Source organism: Cuculus canorus, chromosome Z (assembly GCF_017976375.1).
Source record: "Cuculus canorus isolate bCucCan1 chromosome Z, bCucCan1.pri, whole genome shotgun sequence".
NCBI classification, from domain to species: domain Eukaryota; kingdom Metazoa; phylum Chordata; class Aves; order Cuculiformes; family Cuculidae; genus Cuculus; species Cuculus canorus.
The window spans coordinates 12153312-12178926 of record NC_071441.1 but is presented as its reverse complement, the minus strand read 5'-3'; the positions used below and the strand labels follow the sequence as shown (position 1 = coordinate 12178926).

Genomic DNA, 25615 nt, shown 5'->3' with positions numbered 1-25615 from the left:
ACCACCTCCCCTCTATGCATGATGGGACGTGTAGTCCTTTGCAAACCTAGAGGCCCCCTCGCAGTGCGATGGGAGCCGGCTCTAGGTGAGGCGCGGCGGACGCGGCCTTGTATCCTTCCGGCCGGCGGCCCCGCCCCCGGTATGGCGGCCACGGGCACAGCCAAGGCCGGGGTGGGTGTCGGGGCCGGGGGGGGCCGCGGTCCGTCCGGCGCCGCCGTGAAGGTGAGGGGTGGGGCGCCCGGTGCAGTGTGCAGGGAGGGGGAGGGGCAGCGAGGAGGGGGAGGGGCAGGAGGCGAGGGGTGAGGGCAGAGGGCACCGGGGAGGCCGTCGCTGGCGCCTCTGGGGTGGTCGGGGGTACGCGTTGTTTGCTTTTCTAAACGAAGATCGATTTTGCTTCCTGTCAGCGTTCTGAGCCGCCCTGGCCCCGCTAGTTGTTGCGTGGGTCGCTTCCTAAATAGCTGGCGCGGTTCGCCCGAGCTTCCCGCGTGCTCCAGCTGCGAACAGGGCTCGCAGCCCGCTTCGTAGAACCGTAGATTCACCGGGTTGGAAAAGGCCTTTTAGGTCATCGAGTTCAACCATTCCTATCTGCTACTAAACCCCTCCGGGTCCCTCTCCTGCCAAGGCTTGCTTAGTTCTGCCGCTTGACCGCTGGGCTGTTCTTGTGGCAGAAGGTTAAACGAAGTGGGTGAGAACTAGCGGTGATCAGGTTGAACGCTGAGATTTAAAATGTTCTGTTAGCGTCTATTCGTTGTGGTTTTAAATGCCATTTTTATGACGGTTGTTTGCGTGTGCAAAGCAAAATTAATGATTGGGCTTACCCGCTGTGATTGCAACAACTTTTGTAAAATAAACTGGCTTAGTGTGTGGCTTAGTGTAGAAAGTTTTGTTTTACTAACATCTTAAAGGAATAAAAAAGGTCTCTTTTTCTTAAAATTACAGGTTCTTGAGTGTGGAGTCTGTGAAGATGTATTTTCTTTGCAAGGTGACAAAGTTCCCCGGCTGCTTTTGTGTGGCCACACTGTCTGCCATGATTGTCTTACCCGGCTTCCCCTTCATGGCAGAGCAGTTCGTTGTCCTTTTGATCGACAGGTTACTGAACTAGGTAAGAAAACCTAAGTCTTAAGTTCTTAAAACCTGTCAGCCAAGGATATGTGGAAAATAATGCTATATATAGATTCTTCTTGCTTCGCTTCCTGATAATATTTCCAAATAATTAATATGCAGTGTTACTTTTCATTCAGAGAAGCTCATAGCACTATTAAACACTAGTAAAATAAATATTTTTAATAAAGAAAGTCAGGATCTTACATTTATATTCTTGAACCTCGCTTGCAAGCTTTGTACCTTAAAGTCTCTTTGTACATCTGTGTTTATGAAGGGACTACTCTGCTTTAAATTAATGTCTAAGGGTTCCTGAATGGGTATGAGTTTCTTGTTGTCCTAAACATTAGATAAACCATGCAGTCACATAGGTAGTTTCTTTGACAGTTTTATCTAGATTCATGACAAAGTGATATAGAGGGGAGTACCAGTGATAGCAGATCTGTTTTTTAAAATGTAAAGTAATTTTATATATGAAATAACTAATAGTGGCAGCTTATCAGTGGGGATTGCCCTGCTGTAGAACTGTGTGCAGAGACAGTATTTGAAAGGATAACATACAGCTTTTGTCTAAAAGTGGGCGTTTATATTAGGCAAAAGATGACACATACATGTAATTCATTCAGAACAGAAGTTGCCTATTCAGCATAGCATTACAGAGACGTTATCAGAATAATTTGTACCAAGACCTTGTTAGTGGACCTGGCTTCAGCACTTTTGAATAGCACAGGGGGAAAAAGCTGTTGGAAGGGGGTGAATCCTTAGAGAAGGAAACCTCACATCTAGTAACCTGTGAAAGAAATGTTTAAAATCAAACTAGTTTGAATAAGAAATTACTTTGCAGTAAGAGAATCTGAGAGTGTTTACCCAACTTAAGAGGAATATTAAGGCAATCTATGGGATGTTTTCATTGAAATAGGATTCAGGAAGAGAAATATCAGTCTGGCGTGGAAGAAGGGTTTGTTTTCTGGAGGGAGGGGATGGTGAGTATTAGTGTCATGAATGATTTCCTGTCTTGAAGATGTGGTTAAGAATCACAGTTTGTTTTACCTCTTATCTGTTACTGTATAGCTCTACGAGATTTCTTAGGGGGAGAATGTTAAAGCACAAGACTCAATCCTGCTGTTGTGAAACATTGTGTCCAAGACCACTGCTTCTGTCCTGTAAAGTAAAAGTAGCATTTTTATCATGATAGGGAACTTGTCACTTGTTAGTGTTTACTATGCTTTTTTTGCTTTTTTTTTTTTTTTCCCCCAGGCATCTGGAATTGTCCTAATGTATTTTTTTGTGGCTTTCAGGTTTAACAAAAATGAAGGTTTATAAAACTATTTCAAGTTTTGCATCCTGCTGGCTAGTACTGGGAAGCAGGATGATATTCTGTGATCAGCAGTTGTTCCAAAAACAGATAGATAGAAAATTTTACCAAAACAGCTTGAGTATAAAAATACTTCTGTGAATAAAAATGTTCTGCCTGTAGATTTGGGGCAGAAGAGGATCATGGTTACTTATGATCTTGCCAGATCCATAAGAACTGTCTTAAATATTACTGCTTCAGGCATGCAAAAATGGAGTGTTTTGTGGAGTGCAGCTAGTCATGACTCCTCTTTGAGGCATCTGTGCGTTTGTTATCTTGCTCTCATCACCTCATAGTTACTGCTGGCGGTGAGATCTGCTGCACTTGTAGTTCTGTTTCCTTTTGAGAGCTCAGGAGTGAAGCTGGGAAGGAGACATGGCACTCTGGGCCCAGGGAACTTACCAGCCTTCCCTCCCCTCCATTTGAGGGCAAGTGTGAAAGCAGGCTCCCTTTTCACCTATTTCTTGAACTGCCATTCTGCAGTTTAATGAAGTAATCTCAGGAAGCTGTTCAGTAGATTGTAAAATCACTGCAAAGAAAAAGTCTTGTTAAAAGAAAAGCTGTGTCATCAGGATGTAAAGCTAACTATATTGAATGAAGTTCCTTAATCAGTAACTGGATTTTACAGATGCTTTTAGTTGGTCGTTTAACCTTTACAGTTCAGCAGATAGACTTGCTTGTTTTCCTTTACTCTTATTACTAAAACAATTCTATATTTATCCAAGTTTTCATGGGAAATCTTCTTGAAATTTCTTCTTGAAAGAAATACTTGAGCATCTATATGTATACATACAGCTGTATTTTCTGTCTTCTGAAGTGGCAACTTGGTTTACGTTTACAGGCCTGTCTCTTCTCTATGTACATAACTATATGGGAAGGCAGGGTTAGAAGCACAGGAGCATAGAATGATTGGGGTTGGAAGAGACCTTAAAGATCATACAGTTCCAACACCCAGCCATGGGCAGGGACTCTTCCCACTGTAACAGGGGCTCAAAGCCCCATCCAACCTGGCCTTGAACACCTCCAAGGATGGGGCAACCACCACTTCTCTGGGCAACCTGGGCCAGGGCCTCACCACCCTCACAGGAAAATATTTCTTCCTAAAATCTCGTTTAAGTCTCTCCTCTTTCAGCTTAAACCATGCTCCTCGTCCTATTCCTGCACTCCCTGATCAAGAGCCCCTCCACAGCATTCCCGGAGCCCCTTTCAGTACTGGAAGCTGCTCTAAGGTCTCCTTGGAGCCTTCTCTTCTCCAGGCTGAACAACCCCAACTCACTCAGAATTGAGTGAATGCTTCAGAAGTACTTTGTCCAACAGGATTTCTGGAAATACGTAATCTGCAAGTGAAAACTGACAACACGTCATTCACATGCTTAGTAAAATGTTCTAATAATTCCTAAAAAAACTTGCTACAAGAGAATATTTAGTAATTGACTAATACCACTAAGGCCTGCCCAAACTATATTATTTTGCCAAGTAGACTAAACATAGATTTTTTTTTGGGGGGAGCGGGTATGTGGGGGTTGAGATTTCTTTAATCATGTTGCCTATGATTAATCTTGTAGTGGAGAATTTTTTTATTAGTGTGTACATGTTGAAGGTATGTGAGCTGTCTAGTGGTTATCTTCAAGTGGATTAACATTTTTTAATCTGAAAAAGATGTTGTAGAAAAGGTTTTTGAAAATTGAAAATTTTGAAGCCCTATATTCTGGAGAGTATGTTGAGGCAGGCAATATATTTAGTGAAAAATCTATAAATGGTTTTTGTAGAAGAGATTCCTTTTAAAGCATTTTTCTTAAATGTCTTGATTTTGGAGAAGAGGTGAGTAATTTCTTGCAGGCTGATTTTTCCTGTCTTCCTACGTTGGGTTAGTGAGTTTGTAGGGCTGTTTGTTTTTTGAGGGGGTTGTTTGTGTCTTTGTATGTTTGTTTTTAAATACATGGACTAGGGCACTGTTGGGAAGGATGTGCTTATGTAGCAGCTTTGGAGGCTCTGACTTTTCACTTCAGCTGAGCAGCTCTGCTAATGAAGCATTTAGCAGTTAATGGCTTGGGTGAACTTCAAGTTACAGGGCTGAAGCTATTGTCTGTCATTAGAACTTGAACTGATATATGGGGGTGTTGGCACCCTTCATGGAATCCATCCCTTTGGTGTTGTTTACGTTTATATATTTTTTTGCTAACACTTGGGTGCCAAAATAAAACTTCAAAACATTGTGCACAAAAATGTGGCCATAACATAATATTCTTTTGGCGTTGCTCAGACTTTTAGACAAAAGTCGTTCCTTTATTCCTTGCATTATTTATGATCTTTTTGCAGACAGGCTTCATGGTTTTGAAAATGACATTTGTGTTGTTGGCTGGAGTTGTTTTTAATATCTTCACTCTGTCACTATCTCATTCCTGGCTGACACACTTCCTGCTATTCATGCCTTATTCTTTTGAGAAGAGACAGTCACATTGCATAGTGGTTTTGTAATGGGCACAAACATCCCTTGTAGGCACAAGGATGAGATCACTAGACTCTTTTACATTTGTGACTGAAGCAGAATTTGAGCTAAAGTCCAAGAGACTGAATGTATTTACACAACTGGACTTTCAGTGTTTTTAAATCTAAAATAAAGGCTTGATCAGATATATTTAAAATGTGTATCTTGAGTTTGTAGTATTTTTATGGTAAGTTTAGTGTAAAAAGAAGCAAAGTGGCTTTTTTTCAGATACGTACACTTTATGGTAGATAGCAGTGAAAAGAGACATGACTTTATGACAATGCATGTTTTGTAGCATGCTTACTAGTTATAAATTCTGCTTTAGTAGATAAACAGTTGATATGTAAGCTTTGCTTGCTCTTCCATCTGTGTTCAAGATGGGCCATGCACTACCAGTGTATTACATGTATTAGCAAATGTTAGGCTACATGATAAAAGTTAAAGAAAGAGTAAAAGCAGTGTAACTTTGTTTCTTCTGACAGCTTGCAGTTATGAAGTGGAAAATAAACACAGAATATGTATCTTTTCTGATCTTTTCTGTTGGTTACATTTCCGTAAATTAGTTCTGCTTTGAGTTTTCTGGCTTGGCTTTCTCTTCATGCTAGGCATAGAACAGAACTGACATGATTAAAGTCAGATGTGAGAATGTAAACTAAGGAGCGTACTTCTTAGTCTGGGTTTTTTTTTAATTTTGGTTTTGGGGTTTTTTTTGTTTGTGGGCTTTTTTTTTGTTTTTAATGGACATTTTAAAACTTGTGAAAGAAAATACTTTTGTAAGAAACTATAATGATTGAACAGCTTCTTCCTCTCTTAGCCTTATCCAATTTTTGGTTAAAGGCTAAGACGTTTGCTTAAAGGCTAATTTGCTGTAATCTACTTCATAAGTAAGTTTATCCTTTCACTGGTGTACATCCATATATACTCTGAAATTAATGGCTGTCTGGATTAGTGGCTGATCTGGACATACAAGGTCCACATTAGTATCAACAGTCATTATATTGGTGTGTTGTTAATGTATATACTGTAGTAAATGAAGGTTGTACAGGACAGTTTGCTACAGGACAGTGCTGTTCTAAACAGTGTAGAAGAGAACCAACTAACCAGTTTTCTGTGCTTTGCTTTCTGAGAGTTTGTGTCTAGATACAGTGTCTGCAAATCCAGACTCTGTTTACAAACTGGTTTGTCATAATTTAGATTCTAAAATTGGATGTTATGTTCTGTATTTCTTCAATTAATAGGTGACTTCCTTCCTCTGTATTGTGAAAACCACTGTCATCCTTCTAGGAGCACTAAACCTGAAAAATAACTAAGCTCTGAGTCAGAATATATTAAGGCGGGTGTCTGTGCTGGCACTGATTGTAATTGCGAAGGAGCAGAACATAACTTCTGTAAACTCCTTCAATGTCTAGGGCAAACAAAAGTTAAAATACTTATTTTTTTGTTCACAATTTCTTCTATGGAGTGCACTGAGCTTAGACTGGGTGTTAGTAAGACTGTCTGTACTAGAGAAAGTATCCACCATGGAACAGATAACTGCAGAGAGTACTGACATGCCCTTGCTTTGTATCTAGCTTCCACAGTTACCAACCAGTACCTTGATAAGCCCATTTCCAGAAACAGCAGATTTGCTAAAATGGGTGATCTTTTACTAAGCATTTTTTTAAATGGATGGTCAGTTTTGTTTTGTACCAGTGGAGGGTGTTGGAGGAGAGAGTAGCTTATGTGTGCTCCCTTTTATAGCGATAGGAAAACACTGTTAATCCATTTATCTGCTCTCTGAACTCCGCCTTTTATCTAAGGCACATTACTTCTATGTTGAATTTGGCCACTTGGAAATATTATGGTCAGTGGTTTAAACTGTGGGGGAAATGCCTAGGAAAGAAGATTTCACGAAGCAAAACTGGAAGCTACACAAACCAGTAAGGTATACATGTAGATATGTTGATTCCTGTTCACACACCTTTTCAGAGGTACCATAGCATTGTTAAACTCACTTTGGCCAAGTGTGGCATGCACCTCATGAAGCTACTCGTTCTGCCATTCTACATATGCCTAACAGTAGACATATGAGCATTCCAGTCTTCCACATAATTGTGCCTGGCTGTGTAAATAGAGCTCTGCTTTTTGAAACAGTACTGCAGGAAAAATGTTGTCAGGTAGTAAAAGCATTTGCATGTATTTCAAACAAGTTTTGAAGTATTAAGGTTGAAAGTCTGTCTCATTTCTCATGTTTCCTGGCCTTGGAAGTAAAGGAGGAAGTTGTGATTTAATCTTAGTGGGCAGCTAGGCCCTACATAGCCAATTAATCACTCCTGTGCAATTAACTGGGGAGAAAATCAGAAGGGCATAAATGGGTTGAGATAAAGACAGTTTAATAGATAAAATAAAACCCCTGCACACAAGCAAAGCAAAATAAGGAATTAATTCAATACTTCCCAGAGGCAGGCAGGTGCTTAACCATTTCCTGGAAAGCAGGGCTCCATTACCTGTAGTGGTGACTTGGGAGGACAAATGCCATGACTCTGAATGCCTTCCTCACCCCAGCTTTTATTGCTAAGCATGGTGTTATATGGTATGGAATCAGGACCCTTCGATCAGTTGGGGTCAGCTGTCCTAGCTGTGTCCCCTCCCAGCTTCTCATGCACCCACAGCCTACTCACTGATGCAGCTCTATGAGAAACAGAAAAAGGTCCTAATGCTGCTTCAGTACTTCTTAGCATTAGCTAACTTACGTAGGTGTGTTTCAGCCCTGTTTTGGTCCTAGTCCAAAATGTAGCCCCGCACCATCTAATATGAAGAAAATTATAATAACTCAACTGATTTTTCTCTGGTTATGTGTACCAAGCTGAGGAGCAGCGAAACGTGTTTGGGATGAGCACTTCATTTTGTGGGCTCTCAGAACTGCATACTACTTATGATAGTCATTGTCTGTTCGTTTAGAACCCTGCTTTCATTTTAATGATATGGAGTGTTTGATGAATCTCAGTATTGAAGAGGGAAGACTTAATGTCTGTATAGTATCAGTGGGATGACATCTAAATTCCGGAAGAATGCAGAGGAGCTGAGGAGCTACGCCTACCAGACCACTATAGGGTGGCATAATTTAGGAGTTATGAAACAACACCCAGGAGAAGCAGAAACTCGAGTAGCCTGGGCTTTCTCTTCGGGAAAACTCAGGGGATACAGTTTCTGTGAGTTCATGCCAACTGCAGACTTCTGTGAGACGCAAAATATGTGGACTGAAAATGTCAAGAGTTTTTAGGCATCATCTGGATCCCACCTCAGGCTGCAGTTGCTGTTCTGCTAGTTTTTGCCTCTGTATAATGAGAGGCAGCCCAACTTTTTCCAGATCTGGCATTGTTTTCTAAAATTGTGGTTTTAAGGTCATGCTTGAAGCAAAGCATAAATTTAATAAAGTAGTTACTTGAATTTGATAAAGAACTATAGTATTTGTTATTTTTTTTTTTTTACTGTGAATAGCAGACGTTCACTAAAAGTTTTGCTTATAATTTTAGATTGGTATTTTTGCATGAAGTACAAAACAAATATTTGAATTGCAAAAGCAGCACGCATGTGCAGTTCTGTACAGATAGTGGTGTCCCACACTCTAAATGGTGACTGCAGCAATCTTTTCTTATGTTACAAACACACTTCAGAAGTTCCGTCATAAAATAGGTGAGTCAATTTTCAGGTTCTGGTAAAATGCAAGGTGGCAATTACAGGCATCTTCTTAGCTGCATGAATAGCACCTGTGACTACCCTGACTTGGGCACTACTGGTAACATTGTGCCTTCTATCATCCTACTCAAAGCTGGCAACTCTCCTTCTATTTCTTGTCCTGAAGTTAGTAGCTTCTGCAGACTTATGTAGACATCTGGCAAAGAGATAAGGGCAATAGCATGTGATGGAACTAGTGTCCACATCTTGCCTTCCTGTCAGTGCATCAAGGAAGTGCTCTGTCAGTGTCCAGCAGAAATGTTCAATATAATTGAGTAATTTCTTGAGCTTGTCTTTGTTCCTAGACATGTTGTTTCAAGAGCCAATAAACATAATCTTACGAGGTCATAGTCATTCAAGGGTTCTGTGGTATTTGTCAGAAAAACAGAGTGTTCGCAATGAAGATTGCTTTATATATATGTATTCTACCAGTTTTGATGAACAAATTATAATAAAATCCCTGTGACAACAACAGAAAGGCTTGTCATAGCATTAAGGCTGGAGGAGCAGCAGATGCATTTTTTCACTTGTCCCTTCCAAATTAGGAATTGTTAGCAATTGCATGCTTTGCCTGGACTAGCGTGTATTTATACTGTATATGAACAGCCCTGTTAGTGTCAGTTAGGAGTTAAACTGATTCTGAAGTGTGCATTAATAAGGGTTTGGGCAGAAAAGAACTTCGAAGGCTGAGAAGCCAAAAACCTACCCACAGAAGCAACAGTCATTCAAGAATTTTGTGGTGAATTCAACACTAAGCTCTATTAAATACACCTCTGTATTCTCAGGTCGTCCTTCTGTAATTGGTTGTTCCTGATTTCTGGAAGTGTATGGTTGTGATTCAGCAATGATAGTCTGTTGCAGTTAATCAATTATAGCTTTCTAGATTCTGTATATTCAGTCCTGGAAAATGGTAAACATCCCGTGGTAAGGTTTCCCCTAAGCCTTCTTCTCTTAAGGCTGAACAACCACACGTCTCTCAGCCTCTCCTCTTATGGCAGGCTTCCCAGTCCTTTGATCATCTTTGTGGCCCTTCTCTGGACCCTCTCCAGCCTGTCCATGACTTTTTTGTATAGTGGAGACCAAAGCTGAACATGGTATTCAAGGTGTGGCCTGACAAATGCCCAGTAGAGTAGGATAATGTCTTTGCTGGTGATGACCTTGATGCAGCCTAGCATCCTGTTGGCTTTCTTCGCTGTAGTAGCACATTGTTTTCTCCTATCGAGCTTGTTGTCTACCAGGACCCAAGTGCTTTTCCACAGAGCTGCTCCCTGGCCAAATAGATCCCGGCCTCTGCGGTCCTCCTGGATTGTGTTTTCCCAGGTGCAAGACCTTACATTTGTCTTTGTAGAACTTCATGAAATCCCTGTTTGCCCACTCTTCTAGCCTATCTAGATCTTCATGCCAGCTGGATCTCCTTTCTTCGCTCAGTTTGGTATCGTTGGCCAACTTCGTCAGAGTACACTTGATCCCATCATCCAGATCACTTATGAAGATATTAAGCAGTATTGGGCCCAATATCGATCTCTGAGGGACAGCACTTGTAACTGGTAGTTAGTTTGAAAGAGGCTATTTACCACTGCCCTCTGGGTGCGGCCTTGTCAGCCAGTTCTACACCCATTGCACAGACCGGATGTCTAGACCAGGACACGTCAATTTTTCCAGAAGGTGGCCATGCATGGTCCTACACTTGGGTTGGGAAAATCTGTGGTTTCAATACAGGATGGGGAAGATGTGACTGGGATCAGCCCTGTGGAGAGGCCTTGGGGGTGCTGATTGATGAGAAGCTTGATAAGAGCTGGCAATGCGAGCTTGCAGCCCAGAAGGCCAACCGTACCCTGGGCTACATTAAAAGAAGCGTGGCCAGCAGATTGAGGGAAGTGATTCTGCCCCTCTACTTTGCTTTTGTGAGACCTCACCTGGAGTATTGTGTCCAGTTCTGGAATCCTCAATGTAAGAAGGATATGGAGCTGTTGGAATGGGTCCAGAGGAGGGCTATGAAGATGATCAGAGGGCTGGAGCACCTGCAAGGGCAGGCTGAGAGAGTTAAGCTAGTTCAGCCTGGAGAAGAGAAGGCTCCAAGGAGACCTTATAGTGGCTTTCCAGTACCTGAGGTGGGCCTACAAGAGAGCTGGGGAAGGACTTTTTACGAGTGTGTGTAGTGGTAGGACGAGGGAGAATTGCTTGAAATGGAAAGGGGAAAGATTTAGATTATACGTTAGGAAGAAATTCTTCATGGTGAGGGTGGTGAGGCACTGGCACAGGTTGCCCAGAGAAGTTGTGGATGCCCCTCCCTGGAAGGGTTCAACACCAGGTTGGAGGGGGGCCTTGAGCAACCTGGTGTAGTGGGAGATGTCCCTGTCCACGATTGGAACTGTATGATCTTAAAAGTTCCTTCCAACTCAAACCATTCTATGATCTCTGGCCAATTTCAATTTGAGCTAAGCTTTTGCTTTTCTGCCTCCATCTTTGTATACCCTGGCAATGCCTTTGTAGTTCTCAGTGGATATTTGTCTGCTTTCCCATCTCTGGTACAGAGAGGCGACAGGAGGATCAGAGATAATATTGGTATGTTGCTTGATGTGGTTGGTCACCTCACAAATAAGTAAGCAGACGAAGCAGAGACATTTAACTGTAGGCTAAACCTGAATAAATTTACAAACTAGGGACAAGAGGCTGGAGGGCAGCCCTGCAGAAAGAGATCTAGACATTTCAATTGATGGCAAGTTGAATGTGAGTCAACTGTGTGCCCTGGCAGCCACCATGGCCAACCACATCTCGGGGTGCACCAAGCACAGTATAACTGCCCGTCGAGGAAGGTGATTTTCGCACTGTGGTTTTGCTTCTTATCACGTTGCTTTATGTTAACCTCTACAAAATGAGAATGATACAGGAGTAGAAGTGTACTTCTGCTTTGCTCGAGGGAGTATGAGATGTCTTCTATTTTTCTCTATCAGATAGTGTTATATGTGGGTCTTTATTTCTGAATATTGTGTTAACTGTTACTCAGGTTTTTACTGGACTCAGATCTGCGATAAGTCTTGCGATTCAGGGAGTATGAGGTTTGTCAGTGAATTCTTGACAGCTTCTCTTTGTACAATAGAAATATTCACTGTATGTAGTTATGCAATATTTTAATTTTTATGATGCACATGAGACTTTGTGTGTTCCTTGTAGTCTTTAGCTGTTAGCTATTGCGGATTATTTTGCAAGTGTATTTACTGAGTTTTTGTAGATTTGTAATGACCTTGGAATGTTTTAAGAAGGTAAAATCTGCATGATGGAAGGAAGAGGATGGAAAAGTACTGTGAACTTACACAGAAAATATGGTAATTGCATCTCACTCTAATATCACTGTAGTTATGTGCTCTTAATATTTGTCAGAATCTCAACTGTGGTTTGTGGAACTTGTCATGGTGGTATTTGCTTGAGGGTTTTCTTCCTCACTTCCCCTTCATTTAACTTTTCCTCAAAAATAGGAGATTCTGGTGTCTGGGGCTTGAAAAAGAATTTTGCTTTGTTGGAACTCTTGGAACGGTTACAGAATGGACCTGCTGGGCAGTGTGGGACAGCAGAAGAAGCCATTGGTCTGTCTGGAGAGGTACTGAGTTTTTTAAAAAAAAGCAAAGTTTGTTAAATTTGCCAGAAGTTATGTCTAGATAGAAAAAAAAAATGAAGTCAGTTTCCTGCCAAATTTAATTTCACTAATAATGTTATTGTTTTCTTTCAGTATCTAGTATTAAGGCTTCAATTAATTGCTTCGTAATTAAGTGCCAATCTGAACTGACTAAAGCAAAAAATTAAAATGTATTACCAAGCATGCATTCTCGTCTCCATTTTTAAAGATTTTTAGGAAAGGTTACTTATTTGGATCTTTAAGTTGCAGTGATTTAAGGACAGCTTTCTAAAACCACAGAACTTTTCCTGAAGACATCAACTCTTTGAAGTTGCCTTTTGTAGTCATTTGCTATCACTGCATCATGTGATGATTGATCATTATCAAAACTATCTGCTTTTAATCATTTCAGTGTTAACAACTGGTATACACAAAGTATCATGCAGTGCCATTCTAGGAAACCTTCCTAAGTGCCTATTTTTCCACTGGTATTTTGTCTGTGTGTAACTTTGTAGTTCTTCATTCTGTAATGACTGCTTTGGAGAAAATGACAGGAGCCTGAATTATTTTAAGCTCCAGATCTTTACAATTTACACTGACATTTGAATTCATAAGATCACTGTACACCTCTAGAATACAGAAAACTGACTTTTATTTTTTCTTAAATTTATTGAGAACTTAAAATGAAGCTTTTGAAGTAGTCCAAATATTTATTAGTGTTTTACTTTTAACGAAAGTCTGGGTTTGGGCTTATATTGGTGGCAAGTCTTCTGGTTTTCTTCAGTTATTAGGATTAAATGTCAACAAATTCAGGGTTTTTTTGGTTTTTGTTTTTTTTTTTTTAGAGTATCATTCGTTGCGACGAAGATGAAGCACATGTTGCATCTGTATATTGTACTGTTTGTGCCACTCACCTGTGCGCAGACTGTTCCCAGCTTACTCATTCTACAAAGACACTAGCAAAACATAGGCGTGTACCTCTTGCTGATAAGCCTCATGAGAAGACCATGTGCTCCCAACATCAAGTACATGCTATTGAGTTTGTTTGTTTAGAAGAGGGCTGCCAGGCGAGTCCTCTTATGTGTTGTGTCTGCAAAGAGTACGGGAAGCATCAAGGTCACAAGGTACTGCTAATAACCATGTTTCTAGTTAACGGCATGGGTGGCTTGCATAATTATTTCTCCAGTTAAAGTACAAAATGTTATCAAGAAAGGAGGGTCAATGCTCAATATGTCTTTATAACTTCATACTGTTCTTTCATTTCCCCTTCATTTCAGATAATTGCCATGGTAAAATAACAATTAAAAAAACCTGCTAGGTCATAGACCACAATAAGTTATTTATATAGTAAGGTCAACAGTCCCTTTATCCAATGCTTTTCTGAACTTCTCACAGTATCGAGTCAGTAAAGTTGTTTTCTGTAAGTTGTTTTGTCTGAGTTGTTTTCTTTATGCAAATACTAGGTTCACCCAGCCTGGTACAATCCAACCACCTTTCTTTATTTTATAATTGATTTTCATAAACAGGCAGGTTTATGTGTTTGCTTGTGTAATTGCTTGGTGCCTGTCTTAGCATTATCTCTAACTCCCGGTTGCATTTTAAATTGCAAGTTTAAAATTCTTACTTGCCTTTCTTACAAACACACACACACACGTTGAATACGTAGTAAACCAGAAAAGATGATATTTATGACTAATCTATGATATGTTGCTTTTAATTAATAGCATTCTGTCTTGGAACCAGAAGCAAACCAGATTCGTGCATCCATTTTGGACATGGCCCACTGTATAAGAACTTTCACAGAAGAAATCTCAGATTATTCCAGAAAATTAGTTGGAATTGTTCAGCATATAGAAGGAGGAGAGCAGATAGTTGAAGATGGAGTTGGAATGGCCCATACTGAACACGTATGCTTTTTTTCGCCTCACTTGCACAGTTATTTGGGTTTTGTAATAACAGAGACAAGGAATTTCTTTGAAAATTATGCATAGGTTTTATAATATGACCTTAAGTTCTTATCTCTACCAAGTCGATACTGGAGCTTAAAGACAGCAGACAGAGGGAAACTTGTAGTCCGTTACAGTATTCTTAAGCTATGTGAAAATAAGCAGGCAGTGGGGAAAGCTATGTAATTGCTAGTACAGTATTACAGTACAGTAGTACTGTGATAGATTGCATCTGTTCTCAGGTGCTGTGCTAGTATTGAGTCTTTTTTCTTCACTCATTTTTAGCAAGATGCATATACATACAAATAAGCTACTTGACAATTGGACTAACTTCTTGGAGGATCTTTGTCTTAGTGCTGATAGGCCTTTCTTTATAACTGGGACTTGAACTGTGACATAGCCAAGCAGATGTGAATTTAAGTTAGAAACTGAACTGAAATGAAAAATGTACTTCTGGAATCAACTGGTGACCTTAATCCTCTGGATCTCCTGACTGCAACACTGTAGGTACCAGGGACTGCAGAGAACGCTCGCTCATGTGTCCGAGCCTATTTTTCTGATCTTCACGAAACCCTTTGTCGTCAGGAAGAAATGGCTCTTAGTGTTGTCGATGCTCATGTGAGAGAGAAGTTGATCTGGCTTAGGCAACAGCAAGAAGACATGACCATCCTCTTGTCACAGGTTTCAACAGCTTGCCTTCATTGTGAAAAGACTTTACAACAGGTAGGTTGGCAAGTGAGCTGTAACTTATGGCAAGATAAATGTAGGCAGCAAAAGAAAAGGTTAGATGATACTCTGGGTTTTTATTTCCTTTACAATCTTAAAGCAATAATGATATCACATGAGATTGAAACACTCATTACAAGGGGGTGTTCGCCAATGATAATCAGTACAAAAGCATCAGAAGTCTTCCAGATGCTGGAAATCCAGGACTTCAGCATAGTAAATGTGTGAAGAAAGTGGCAATATGGGAGTATCTAGTTTGTCCATTATTCACCTGATTTAGTAACAGCAAGAAGTAGATTGCATATGCAGTGAACAGTAAACAGAGTGTGAAAAAATAATTAATGAATGTGTTATGAGTACTTTTGGTTTTTTAAAAAAAAAAAACTTGTTTAGAGATAGTGTCTCGTTGCTTAGTCAGATGTTCTTTTAACTGTGTAACTGTTCCAATCATTAATGGCTGGATATTAATCTTTTTCTGTTGTGTTGCTGTAGGCTGCAAAGTGGCTGCTCTATTCCAGCTGTTGGAATGTTATATGAATGATATAAATATTCCTTATATATTAGATTACTGTCTCTTATAATTTCTATTGTTATTCCTACCAGACTAAGAGAAGTCAAAGAAAAAGTTATTTTAAAACAGCATATTTAGTGTCTGTTAGTACTAAGGAAGAATGACAAGGCAAATACACATTTGTATTGCAATTTTAAATAAATCCATTTTGTAAATGTGAGTTCATTTAAGTGGAGTATTTCTATTTAAAATTCTTTTTTTCCAGGCATTGTATTAAGTTTGGTTATTTTAAGTAAGTTACTAAAGGAAAGATGTACTTTTTTTTTCTTCGCCTGTTTAGGATGACTGCAGAGTAGTGTTGGCCAAACAGGAAATTACAAGATTTCTGGAGACGTTACAGAAACAGCAGCAGCAGTTTACAGAACTTGCAGATCATGTACAGCTGGATGCTAGCATACCTGTCACTTTTACAAAGGTACTCTTAGTACAGCTATCCACTTTATGAAGTCCCAAATGTGATATAGAAGAAAGCAGGAATAACATGTTCATTTTGAAGATCTTCTTGTTGCAGCAAATCTAAGCAGTTCCATATCAGAGCCACATTTTCTTATCATATAATGAGCACTATCCGGTATTTGAACAACAAAACCACTGCTGTTATAATTGCTGTGAGAAACACTCGTTTGGGACTACATGAGTAGCTTCGTTTAAACATTAGATGCTTTCTTCTAAATATGTGAGATACTATTTCTGAATCGTAGAAGCACGTTTCTTTGGAAACATTCCTGCTTTGTTGTACATTCAACTCAGGCCAGAAATCTACCGTTTGTTTTTCCATGGATTCTTGGCTTTTTCATGAGGACATCAAAACTTCTGTACAATGTTTTATTTTATTTTCAGAAAATTACACACGTATTTAAATGCAATAAGGCTAATATAACTTTCAGTTTATAATATTAGAAGTAATTTATTTCTTTCAATTCATTAAATGATAGTTTGTCTAACAGTTGCTTTGCATTCACTGGTATTTTAGACACAGTCTGACTTCTAAGTAGTTTTTTTTTTATTGCTTTAGTATCATTTTGATACCACCTATTCTTTGATAGGGATAAACTTACTTGGAGTTTTATAATGGTGATACTTGGTAGGAAAGTAAAACGTGCTAAAGAACAAGGAATACTTTGTTTTCTGGTTTTTTTTATTCTGAGTGAGTGAAAGCGGAATAGGATCTGTTGTTACTGAGATGAAACTGGGGGTTTAACTGTTGCTTTTGAAGCTTTTACTTTGAGAAAATGGATGCTTCCGTGGGGATTCTGTCCCAGTCCTTGTTGATGTCAAAAATTCGATTTCTTCCAAGGATTTAGTTTTGTAAATTCAGTGTACTTGAATTTCTGTATAATAACTGCTTTGTCAGGTCAATAAATGCAGCATTTTTACTTCTGCCCCTTCCTTCCCTATTTGACAGAGACCAGAGTTAGTTTGGTCAGGGACATCTCTTCTGCAAACCCCCATTGTTCCATGAGTCAGGCAGTATTCACATGTCACAGAAGATGAATTGCGTTCTGTATGTTGAGAGTTGATTGATGCTGCCATCTCACAGGCCTGAGTCAGAGAGAGATTTGGATGCCTGGTTTTGTCTTTAGGAGCTGTTAATCTGGCTCAGAAAACTTTAATTGTAAATTTCTGAGCATTTGGAAAAAGAATAGTTGCAGCCAGCTAAGCTGTAATAGGAGATCTGAAAAAGCCCTTGGCTTGGGGGACCCAGAAGTCTTCCAGTGTCTCTCCACACCTCAACTTTCTTTAGGAAGAAATGGGGCTTCTATTGTTTTTCTTCTGTGACAAATTGGTATTTTTATGAAATCTTCTGAAGCTTAGATTCTGAATTTAAAAGGTGCCAAAGAAAATGTCATTTTTCACAAAAAACATTAGCAGCAATGAAAAAGTAAGGTGAAAATAATTGTTTCAGTCTCTTACTTGTTACGTTTCCTCCTACTGACAAAGTTTAAAGTTTTCTACGCAACATTTTTTAGAATTCTGTCATGCTGGTAGCCGCTATTGTGACCTTTACTGAGGCTTGTTGTACCTGAAAGGTCTGTGCCTGGCAACAGGCTTCAATAAAAAATAAAATCTTGAGATCAAAAACAGTAAACTGTTATTGCACCGCTGGAAAGGTCTTTCTCAGAAACTCTCGTATGCTGAAGGCTGCATCGATTGTAAAATTTATGAAGCATTTCTAAATGTACCAGATCAGAGGAGAATTCCATATCCAGTGAAGGCTGTGGGGCTTTAAGAGGGGAGTGAGAAGTCTGTTTCACTATTGAAAGTGACTAGGTTCTATCCACATTTTTTGTTTCACTAATGACATGAAAAACATGGATAGAGCTGTTTCCTCCTCCTAAACCATCGAAGGAGGTGCCAAATATAAGGCTCTGAAGAAAGGATTTGGAGAGTTCCAGGGCAAGGTACTGAAAATCTTTCAAGAAATATGTCAGTATATAAGATTTTTTTTTCCAGATGTTGTTAATATATTGTTTCCAACAGATCCTTCTTTACCTCTGTATTTATGAGGACTTTGACTAGCTAAGATTGAGATGTTTTCAAGTACTTAGATTGTTGACAAGGAAATGGCTCCTCATCCAGGATTGTGATCCTTAACTTGAAGAGAGGAATTGCTGTTTTGTCCTGGTCAAATGAGAGAAGCAGCTGTAGAGTGTCACTTACAGGAATAGCAATCATCCTAAATATTTGTGTGTACATATTGGGGAAAGGGAAAACGATTTAGGAAAACAGTACCTGAGATAGTAAAGAACACTTATCTATCAATGTTGAAGCAAGTATGGGAAGTTGCTAACCCTTTCCAACATGGGGAGTACTCAAGAGGACAGTAACCTATCAAAGGAAAAGCAGTTAACACTGTCTTCATGTAAACCTATATACAGCTTTTGTCACATCGACAAATTTGATAATGAAGACAAAGGGCAAGAACAGAAATCAAGGGATCACAGTTGTGTGAATTTTAGTTCTGTGCTTTCTGTACTGAGATTTAAGGAAACACCAGGTTTTACTTGAACAGAAATCAAAGACTGCCTGTTTTTAAGATATGCTATAAAGTTAAGCACCCGCGAGAAATGCAGAGTTTTACTGGGCAGATTTTTGTAAAGTAACATTTTTGTTTAAAGGTGCTGATATAGTTGATGGCAGAGAGATCTTTTTGATCTGTCAGTTTCTAGCTGTGATCGTCAATAGATGATCATTTCTGACCTGTATTACAAGTGCTATTTATTGTTTCCTGAGTAGGAACTTCTCTTAGGAAGTTCTTCCTCAAGCGACAGAACTACCTATACAAAAAGTAGAAATTGGGTGTTGGTCACAAATTGCATTTTGATTCCTTCTGACAGAGTACATACATACTGTGCACAACCTGTTCTCACTTTAAAGCTTACAGAAAGGAAACTGCATCAGCGTGGCTAAATTTGACAGAATTGTTCGTCTCCTCCACTTCCGTAATATTTTAGGTGGCCCAGGCCAGCACTGCCTCTGCCCACCAGCCATGGGAGCTGTAGAAGTGACTGGTGCTTCTGGTGGAGCCCTGAGAGGATGGCCATGCTGGCTGTCAGTAAGCTCTGGCTGTAGTGAGGGTGCTGCCTACAGCAAGAAACCTATAAAATTATCAGCTTTATCCAGAACTACTGCTTTTCCTTCTTCCTTTCATGCACAGAGGAAAACTGTGGAGATTCAATCCCAAAAATTTAAGACAAAATCAGAACTGAGGCTTGAGTGTGAAAGGGTGCTGGAGGCATGACATAGACTCTTTAATGGCTTTTGAATACTTCTTTGTGCTCATTCTCTTCACCTGTACCTTTCCTGCCCACATGCTTACCAAGAATCTGCCCACGGGTTTTACTTCCCAGAGGGAAGTAAGCCTTTCTGATTACACACTGTGTTGCAATGCTGTCACTGAATTTGGCAACATCAGCTCTGTTTCAAAAAAATCTAGAACTAATAGGAAATTTATTAAAAATAAAATAAATCTCAGTGTTTTATTTTTCGAATCTCAAATATTCAGTTAATATATTGATTTAGGAGCATTGGCCTTATGTGTTATCAGAGCTGTGGTGCTGAAACTGCTTGTCTTGTAGAAGTTTTTTTCACAGCTCCAAAGCACAGTATTGTTTTTCCACAGCAAACAGTGTTGTTTTTTCACAACAAATAGTTGGCCAGTGGAGTTCTGTGCCAAGGATTTTCTGGGCCCTAAGTGTCTGTGGTCTCAAGAAGCAACAGACAGATTCGTAGAGGAATTATACATCAAGATCTATTAGTTGCAGAAACAACACTGTTGCCTCAATAAGTCCATGAGCTGCAAGCTGTTAGACGCAGGGAGGGTGTTTAGGGGGAGTTATCACTGTGTGCTTTCCCTGTTTCTTACTTTCACATGTATCTGTCCCTAGTTTCAGATGAGATGCTAGATTAGGTGGACCTTTGATCTGACTCTTACACTCACAATTGTGATGTTGTGGTATTTACATTTTTGCACTCAGTAAATAGCATTTCTAATGCAAAAAAAAAAAAAAAAAACTGTGTGTATTGCTTGCCTAGCGCAGTGTTCTCTGGATTTTACAAGAAAATGAATGTATTGCCGCATAGTTCTGGCGACTGAAACTGTGGTGTTTCACCAAGATAGCATTTCGAAGGACTTCAAAACATGTTTCAGGGATACATAGTAATCTTAGTCTGTCTTGTTTATTTTACATTTATGGTTTGCTGCTTTGTGTAAGTAATATCACTTCATTGCATTGTTAGCATCACTGCATTCAACACTCATTCATGATAGCTTGGCTTACGCTACAAATAGGAAGTTGATTATCCTTCTTTGCTTCCAAGTAAGACCTGTATTTTTGTTTGTTTTTCTTCACTATTTCAGATGACTGCTTAATGCTAATCATGTTGATGTTATAATGTGGTAAAGGTTTGGAAGTGGCTTAAGGTGAGGAGGTGTAGGTGTGGAGCCTTCAACGAAGAAACAGTTCTGTAGGTGAGGGCATTAATAATGCGACAAAGCATAGTGGAAAAACTACAAAGCCAACAGAGAGTTTTCTGGTTAGAGAATTCTGCGTAATTGCTACAAACAACGCCTCGTGTAATTTGAGCAAAGAATGGTGAAAGAATTTTAAATTTTATCAAATAACAGCAATGCTTACATGAGATTGGCTGTCTTTCTAAGAGGCATGTGATAACTTAGGTAGAAGTTACAGGTCAACTATAGAGATTATTAGATGCTTTGGTTTATATTATTGCTGGAGGTGGTTGGTGGTTGTGCCTTCTGTTTTTGGAGTTCATCCATTTAATCGCTTTACAAATAGTGACAAGATAAGTATCTTAAACATAAGGATTTTCCCATTTGAATTTCCTAAACTTGCTCTTGTTTTGTGTGTGCTGTTTCTTCCAGGACAACAGGGTACATATTGGACCAAAAATGGAAATTCGGGTTGTCACTCTAGGATTAGATGGAGCTGGCAAAACAACTATTCTGTTTAAGTTAAAACAAGATGAATTCATGCAGCCAATTCCAACGATTGGTTAGTAGCAACAATTTAAATATAAATATAAATTTAAATATTTAAATATAAAGACTTTTCTGTAGAATTTGGTTATTTTATATTCATACAGAACAAGACTATAAAACTGTAATATTTTTATTCTAGGTTTTAATGTTGAAACAGTGGAATACAAGAATCTGAAGTTTACCATTTGGGATGTAGGAGGGAAGCACAAATTGAGGCCCTTGTGGAAACATTATTATCTAAATACACAAGGTGAGACTAATATGATTTTTAAACTGTGTTTTGTCTTCTAGCTTGTATTTCAGAGCCAGAAAGATTATTGATAGACATAATGTATAACTTTAGAAAATGGTTCATCTAATGCAACATACAGCTGCTAGATTCATGAGCTAAGAAATTTTAATCCAGTTGGCCATAGTGTCTGCTGCCTGATAAAGGTACATTCTCTGTAAATCCATCAGACAGTTCATGGAGCCAAACAGAATTAGAATCTCTATTAAACTGGTTCTAGCTGACAATAGACAAGGTGCAGTGTTCCAGAGTTTGCATAGTGAGAAGTAGTGCTTGCCAGGTATGAAATTTAGATAGCACTCAAAATTAAATTACTCTTCAGGAGCATTTAGTTGGGAACTTAACACATTCTACGAAGTTCTGTAACTTCTTATGCAGTACTGCAGTGCAATATCTTGTCATAGACTAGATTACTGATGCTGAAAACATTGATATAAATGGCGCCAAATTAGAAATTCATGCTGTCCTTCTGTAAATCCTCCATAGTTTATCCAGTTTAGAAAGAGGTTCCTCTTCATTAATTCATTTGGAATTATCTGAAATAGTTAGGAATGACAAATATCAGTTTATGTGCTCCACTTTGTGCATTATTTCACCCTTCATCTCAAACATCATTTTAAGTTGTTCATCTTTTCAAATTTTTAAAAATTTTATTATGAGATTTCTGTTGTCCTCTTAAAACTTAAGATGTAAACACTAGTAGCATGGAATCATGTCTTCCTTGAAGAAATGTATGTTGGAGAGAAAATCTAAGCAGTTAACCTGGTGCATACCTTCAATAAGTTTTGTTTAGTTTTGGTGTTGGTTTTTTTTTTAATTGCAAACCCATGAGTTTAAATTCTGTCCCCTAGCCCTGCCTCTCTGACTCTCCAGTCTTTCTAGCATCTTGGTTACTCTCTAGTGGATAGTAAAATGTACTGCTGCTGTATTGGGTCCATGGCAATCTTCTCTGGATTGTGTAATCTGTAGCTGATGGAAGCTGGGCAGATTTGGATGAACCTATAGGTTTTACAGCCAGTGAAGAGAAACTGGAACAGTCGTGTGTGAGTTGACTGAGTATAAATGGATCAGGGAGTGACAGCAGTAGCCGGGTGCTAGAGGGAGACAGAAAACTCTATGGAGCTCTATGGAGTGAGGGAAACCCCCAACAGGGAGTGGGGGCGGCTAGCTCCTGACTTTTGGTCACAGCAACTGCCATGTGGCTGCTGATGCAGAGGGACAGTCCTGGAAGCAGCTGCGGGAGATGTAAACAGCCTCTTAGGAGCGCAGCGACCAGAATGTGCAAACAGGGACGGGCCTCATCAGAAGGGTGGGCTTGGCAGTTTGCGAGAGCAGTTTGCAAAGGCAGGGCGTACAGGATGGGCGCAGTCTCCGTTCTCAAGAGATGAGTTTGGTCGCTGAGAGGGAGCCCAGCCATGGTGTCCACCTGGCAGGAGGCTGCATCCTCTGCACCTGCCAAAGTCTGAGCTCGCCATGAAAACATGCAGCCGTCCAGGTCTCTGGCTGCAGGGAGTGCCATTAGCTTGCACTGGAAACAGAAGGCAGCAGGGACAACAGCTGTGTAAGGTGCAAGCAGGTGGAAGATCTCCTCAGCCTGGTGGCAGAGCTGTGATATGAATTAGGGAGGCTAAGGAGCAGCAGGGATTCTGAGTTAGAAATAGACTGTTGGAGGCACACAGAGCTCCCTGAGACAGGGACGGAGACAGCCACCAGAAAAAAACCCTGATCAAAGGGATTTGGTATCCTCCCCACACCGGGATGTAGGCAAGGACTTAAAGGAATATAGTGAGTGATGGAAGCAAGTTCACCAACAGGGCATGCCCATGCCTCCCCAGGTGCCTCTGCACCACAGATATAAGGCTCTAGCTGTGGAAGACTGAACAGAGGAAAATGTAGGCAATGACTTGTCTACAACAGAGGAAGAGCCAAGACCAGAGCAACACCCCACCTTGTATTACTGCAACTTCCAGGTGATCTTTAAGGTCCCTTCTAACTCAAACCATTCTATGATTGTATGATTCTAAACCAAGATACTCAATCCATACATAGTAAATCTGGTTTTAGACTTAAGTAGTTAAAATGTCACACCCTTTATGTTAGACTAGGCAAAAAACTTCAGGCTTGTTTTTCTGTTTTAGCATAAATTCTAGATTTTTGTCAAAACTATAGAGGTATGTAAGGTATTTCTTAGACCTCCTGTATTTGAAATAGAAGTTGCACACTGCTGAGAAACTTCACATGGAAGACTGTTAGAAAAGAGGTGTGTAATTTGAAAGCCAGTTTTACAGAGTTTATATTTGAGTGTGTATAAAACATTTCTCTCTTTCTTTCATAGCGGTGGTGTTTGTTGTTGATAGCAGTCACAGAGACAGGGTCAGTGAAGCACACAGTGAACTTGCAAAATTATTAACAGAGAAGGAATTGCGAGATGCCTTGCTCTTGCTCTTTGCCAATAAACAGGTACTTGTGATTTTTTTTCACTCTTTTTTTCCTCAGTTTGTGTATCAAATTCCAACTTTCTGAACCCTCTGCTGTGGGTAGGGAGTGGTAATGTGGAAAGGTAAAATGAATAATTTTGCTTATGTTTAGTGCTGGTATAATATGTGATACTACAGTGCTTAGTAGATGGAACAACCATTTTTTTGTTATATGGTAATGAGGAGTAAATACATAACTTTTATTTGGCTCTTGTGTTTGGAAGGCTTTTATATGATCTATAGCTTCAGTCTAAGCCATCAGTTAAAAATAAAATGCTTGGAACGTTAGACAGAAGAATAACTGAGTCTTTGTATCTGATTCTGTTGCAGGATGTAGCAGGTGCACTTTCAGTGGAAGAAATCACAGAACTGCTCAGTCTCCACAAACTCTGCTGTGGCCGTAGCTGGTATATTCAGGGTTGTGATGCCCGAAGTGGGACAGGACTTTATGAAGGACTGGACTGGCTTTCAAGGCAGTTAGTGGCTGCGGGTGTCCTGGATGTGGCTTAGTTTTACAGCAACTGCAATTTAAGGTTGTAGTTTACTGTTTTGCTTTGTTTTCTTTGCACAATTTAGGATGTTGTAGCCATGTCTGCTCTCTGAGGAGGGGACTTTGTGTAACTTGATGGTTACAGAAAAGTATAAGCTTTTATCCTAGATTGGGTAATTGTTTCAGTGAACTTGTGCAGTTGTAGTTGGTTTGGAATTTGATACAAGTAATGGAATGGAATAGTGAAAAGGGTGCCTTGAAATTCTTTTTGGTGACATTAGGATGTTGCAATTTAAAATTCTTCCATGATAAAGTATACATTGGAATTCATCTAATAGTTATAATAAGGTTACAGTAGTTAAATGGTGCTTTCATCTAAAGGTGGCATTGAAAATTACATGGAAGTACACCACAAAAAGAAAATTTTTCCCTTATTGTTTATTTTCTTTCCTGTTTATTACCGGGAGTTTGCATAACTAAGCAAAGAAAACTGAGAATGGGAAATGGTGTTGTGGAGCTGTGGCATTGTTTAGCTCTTCATTTTCTAGTCTGGCTGAAGGGGTTAGTTGTTTGATGTTTTTTTTTTTGTTAATTGTGCACATGCTAAATTATTTATAGGCAGACTATAGTGATAATGATGTGAAAGTGTTTTGTGCATGCTTGAGGACATAATCTGCCCCTAGAGATTAAGTTTACTCCTCAAGAAGTAAAATGAAGTTAAAAAAAAAAACAAAGAAGGTAGTGTGGTGTAATGTCAATCCAGCTATGTACTGATGTAGAAGTCATTCTTTCAGATAAGGGTAGTGGCCTTAAAATGATGTGAAAGTAGTGTATACTGATTACAACTCTTAGTTAGAAGAGCAGATGGTAAAATGTGACATAAACCTTCCATAATTAGATTTCCAGTTCTTACTGTATCTTCAACATGGAACTGTCACCAACACCTCTATTTTCAAAGATTACTCATCTACAAACCCATGAAATGTGGGTGTAGTGCTGTTTAAATATAGAGAAGATTGCAGTGACTTAGCGATGTCTCTCTTTTGGCTACACGTTCAACTCAGCTAACAATTTTATCTGTCTGGTATGCACACCAGAATCTTCTGGCCTCCTTTCTAATTGCACAGCCATTGCCAATTGAAGAAGCCGTGCCAGGGATCTCTTCATGTTTGTAGAGGAACTATGAAGAGCATGGCCAATAGATCAGAATTGCTCATCGTCACTTTTCTTACTGGAGTAGCGGTGAGTTGGGAGAACTGGACAGTGTAAGTGAGCAGTGGTGTTTCACAGATGGGTAGAAATTTTTGCCGCATGGAAAAGTGGGTTTACCTGTGAGAGCT

The 25615-nt window shown here is 39.6% G+C and overlaps 1 protein-coding gene across 1 annotated transcript; it reads left to right on the top strand.

Annotated features, from left to right (window-relative positions):
- The first annotated feature begins 6 nt into the window (after positions 1-6).
- On the top strand, positions 7-25005 carry TRIM23 (tripartite motif containing 23). The gene is made up of 11 exons (XM_054054049.1): positions 7-222; positions 940-1102; positions 12137-12258; positions 13119-13397; positions 13998-14180; positions 14727-14942; positions 15797-15931; positions 20903-21032; positions 21159-21269; positions 23644-23768; positions 24116-25005. Exons 1-11 carry the CDS (start codon positions 19-21, stop codon positions 24293-24295), a joined length of 1848 nt encoding a protein of 615 aa, XP_053910024.1. The 5' UTR covers positions 7-18; the 3' UTR covers positions 24296-25005.
- The last annotated feature ends 610 nt before the right edge of the window (positions 25006-25615 follow it).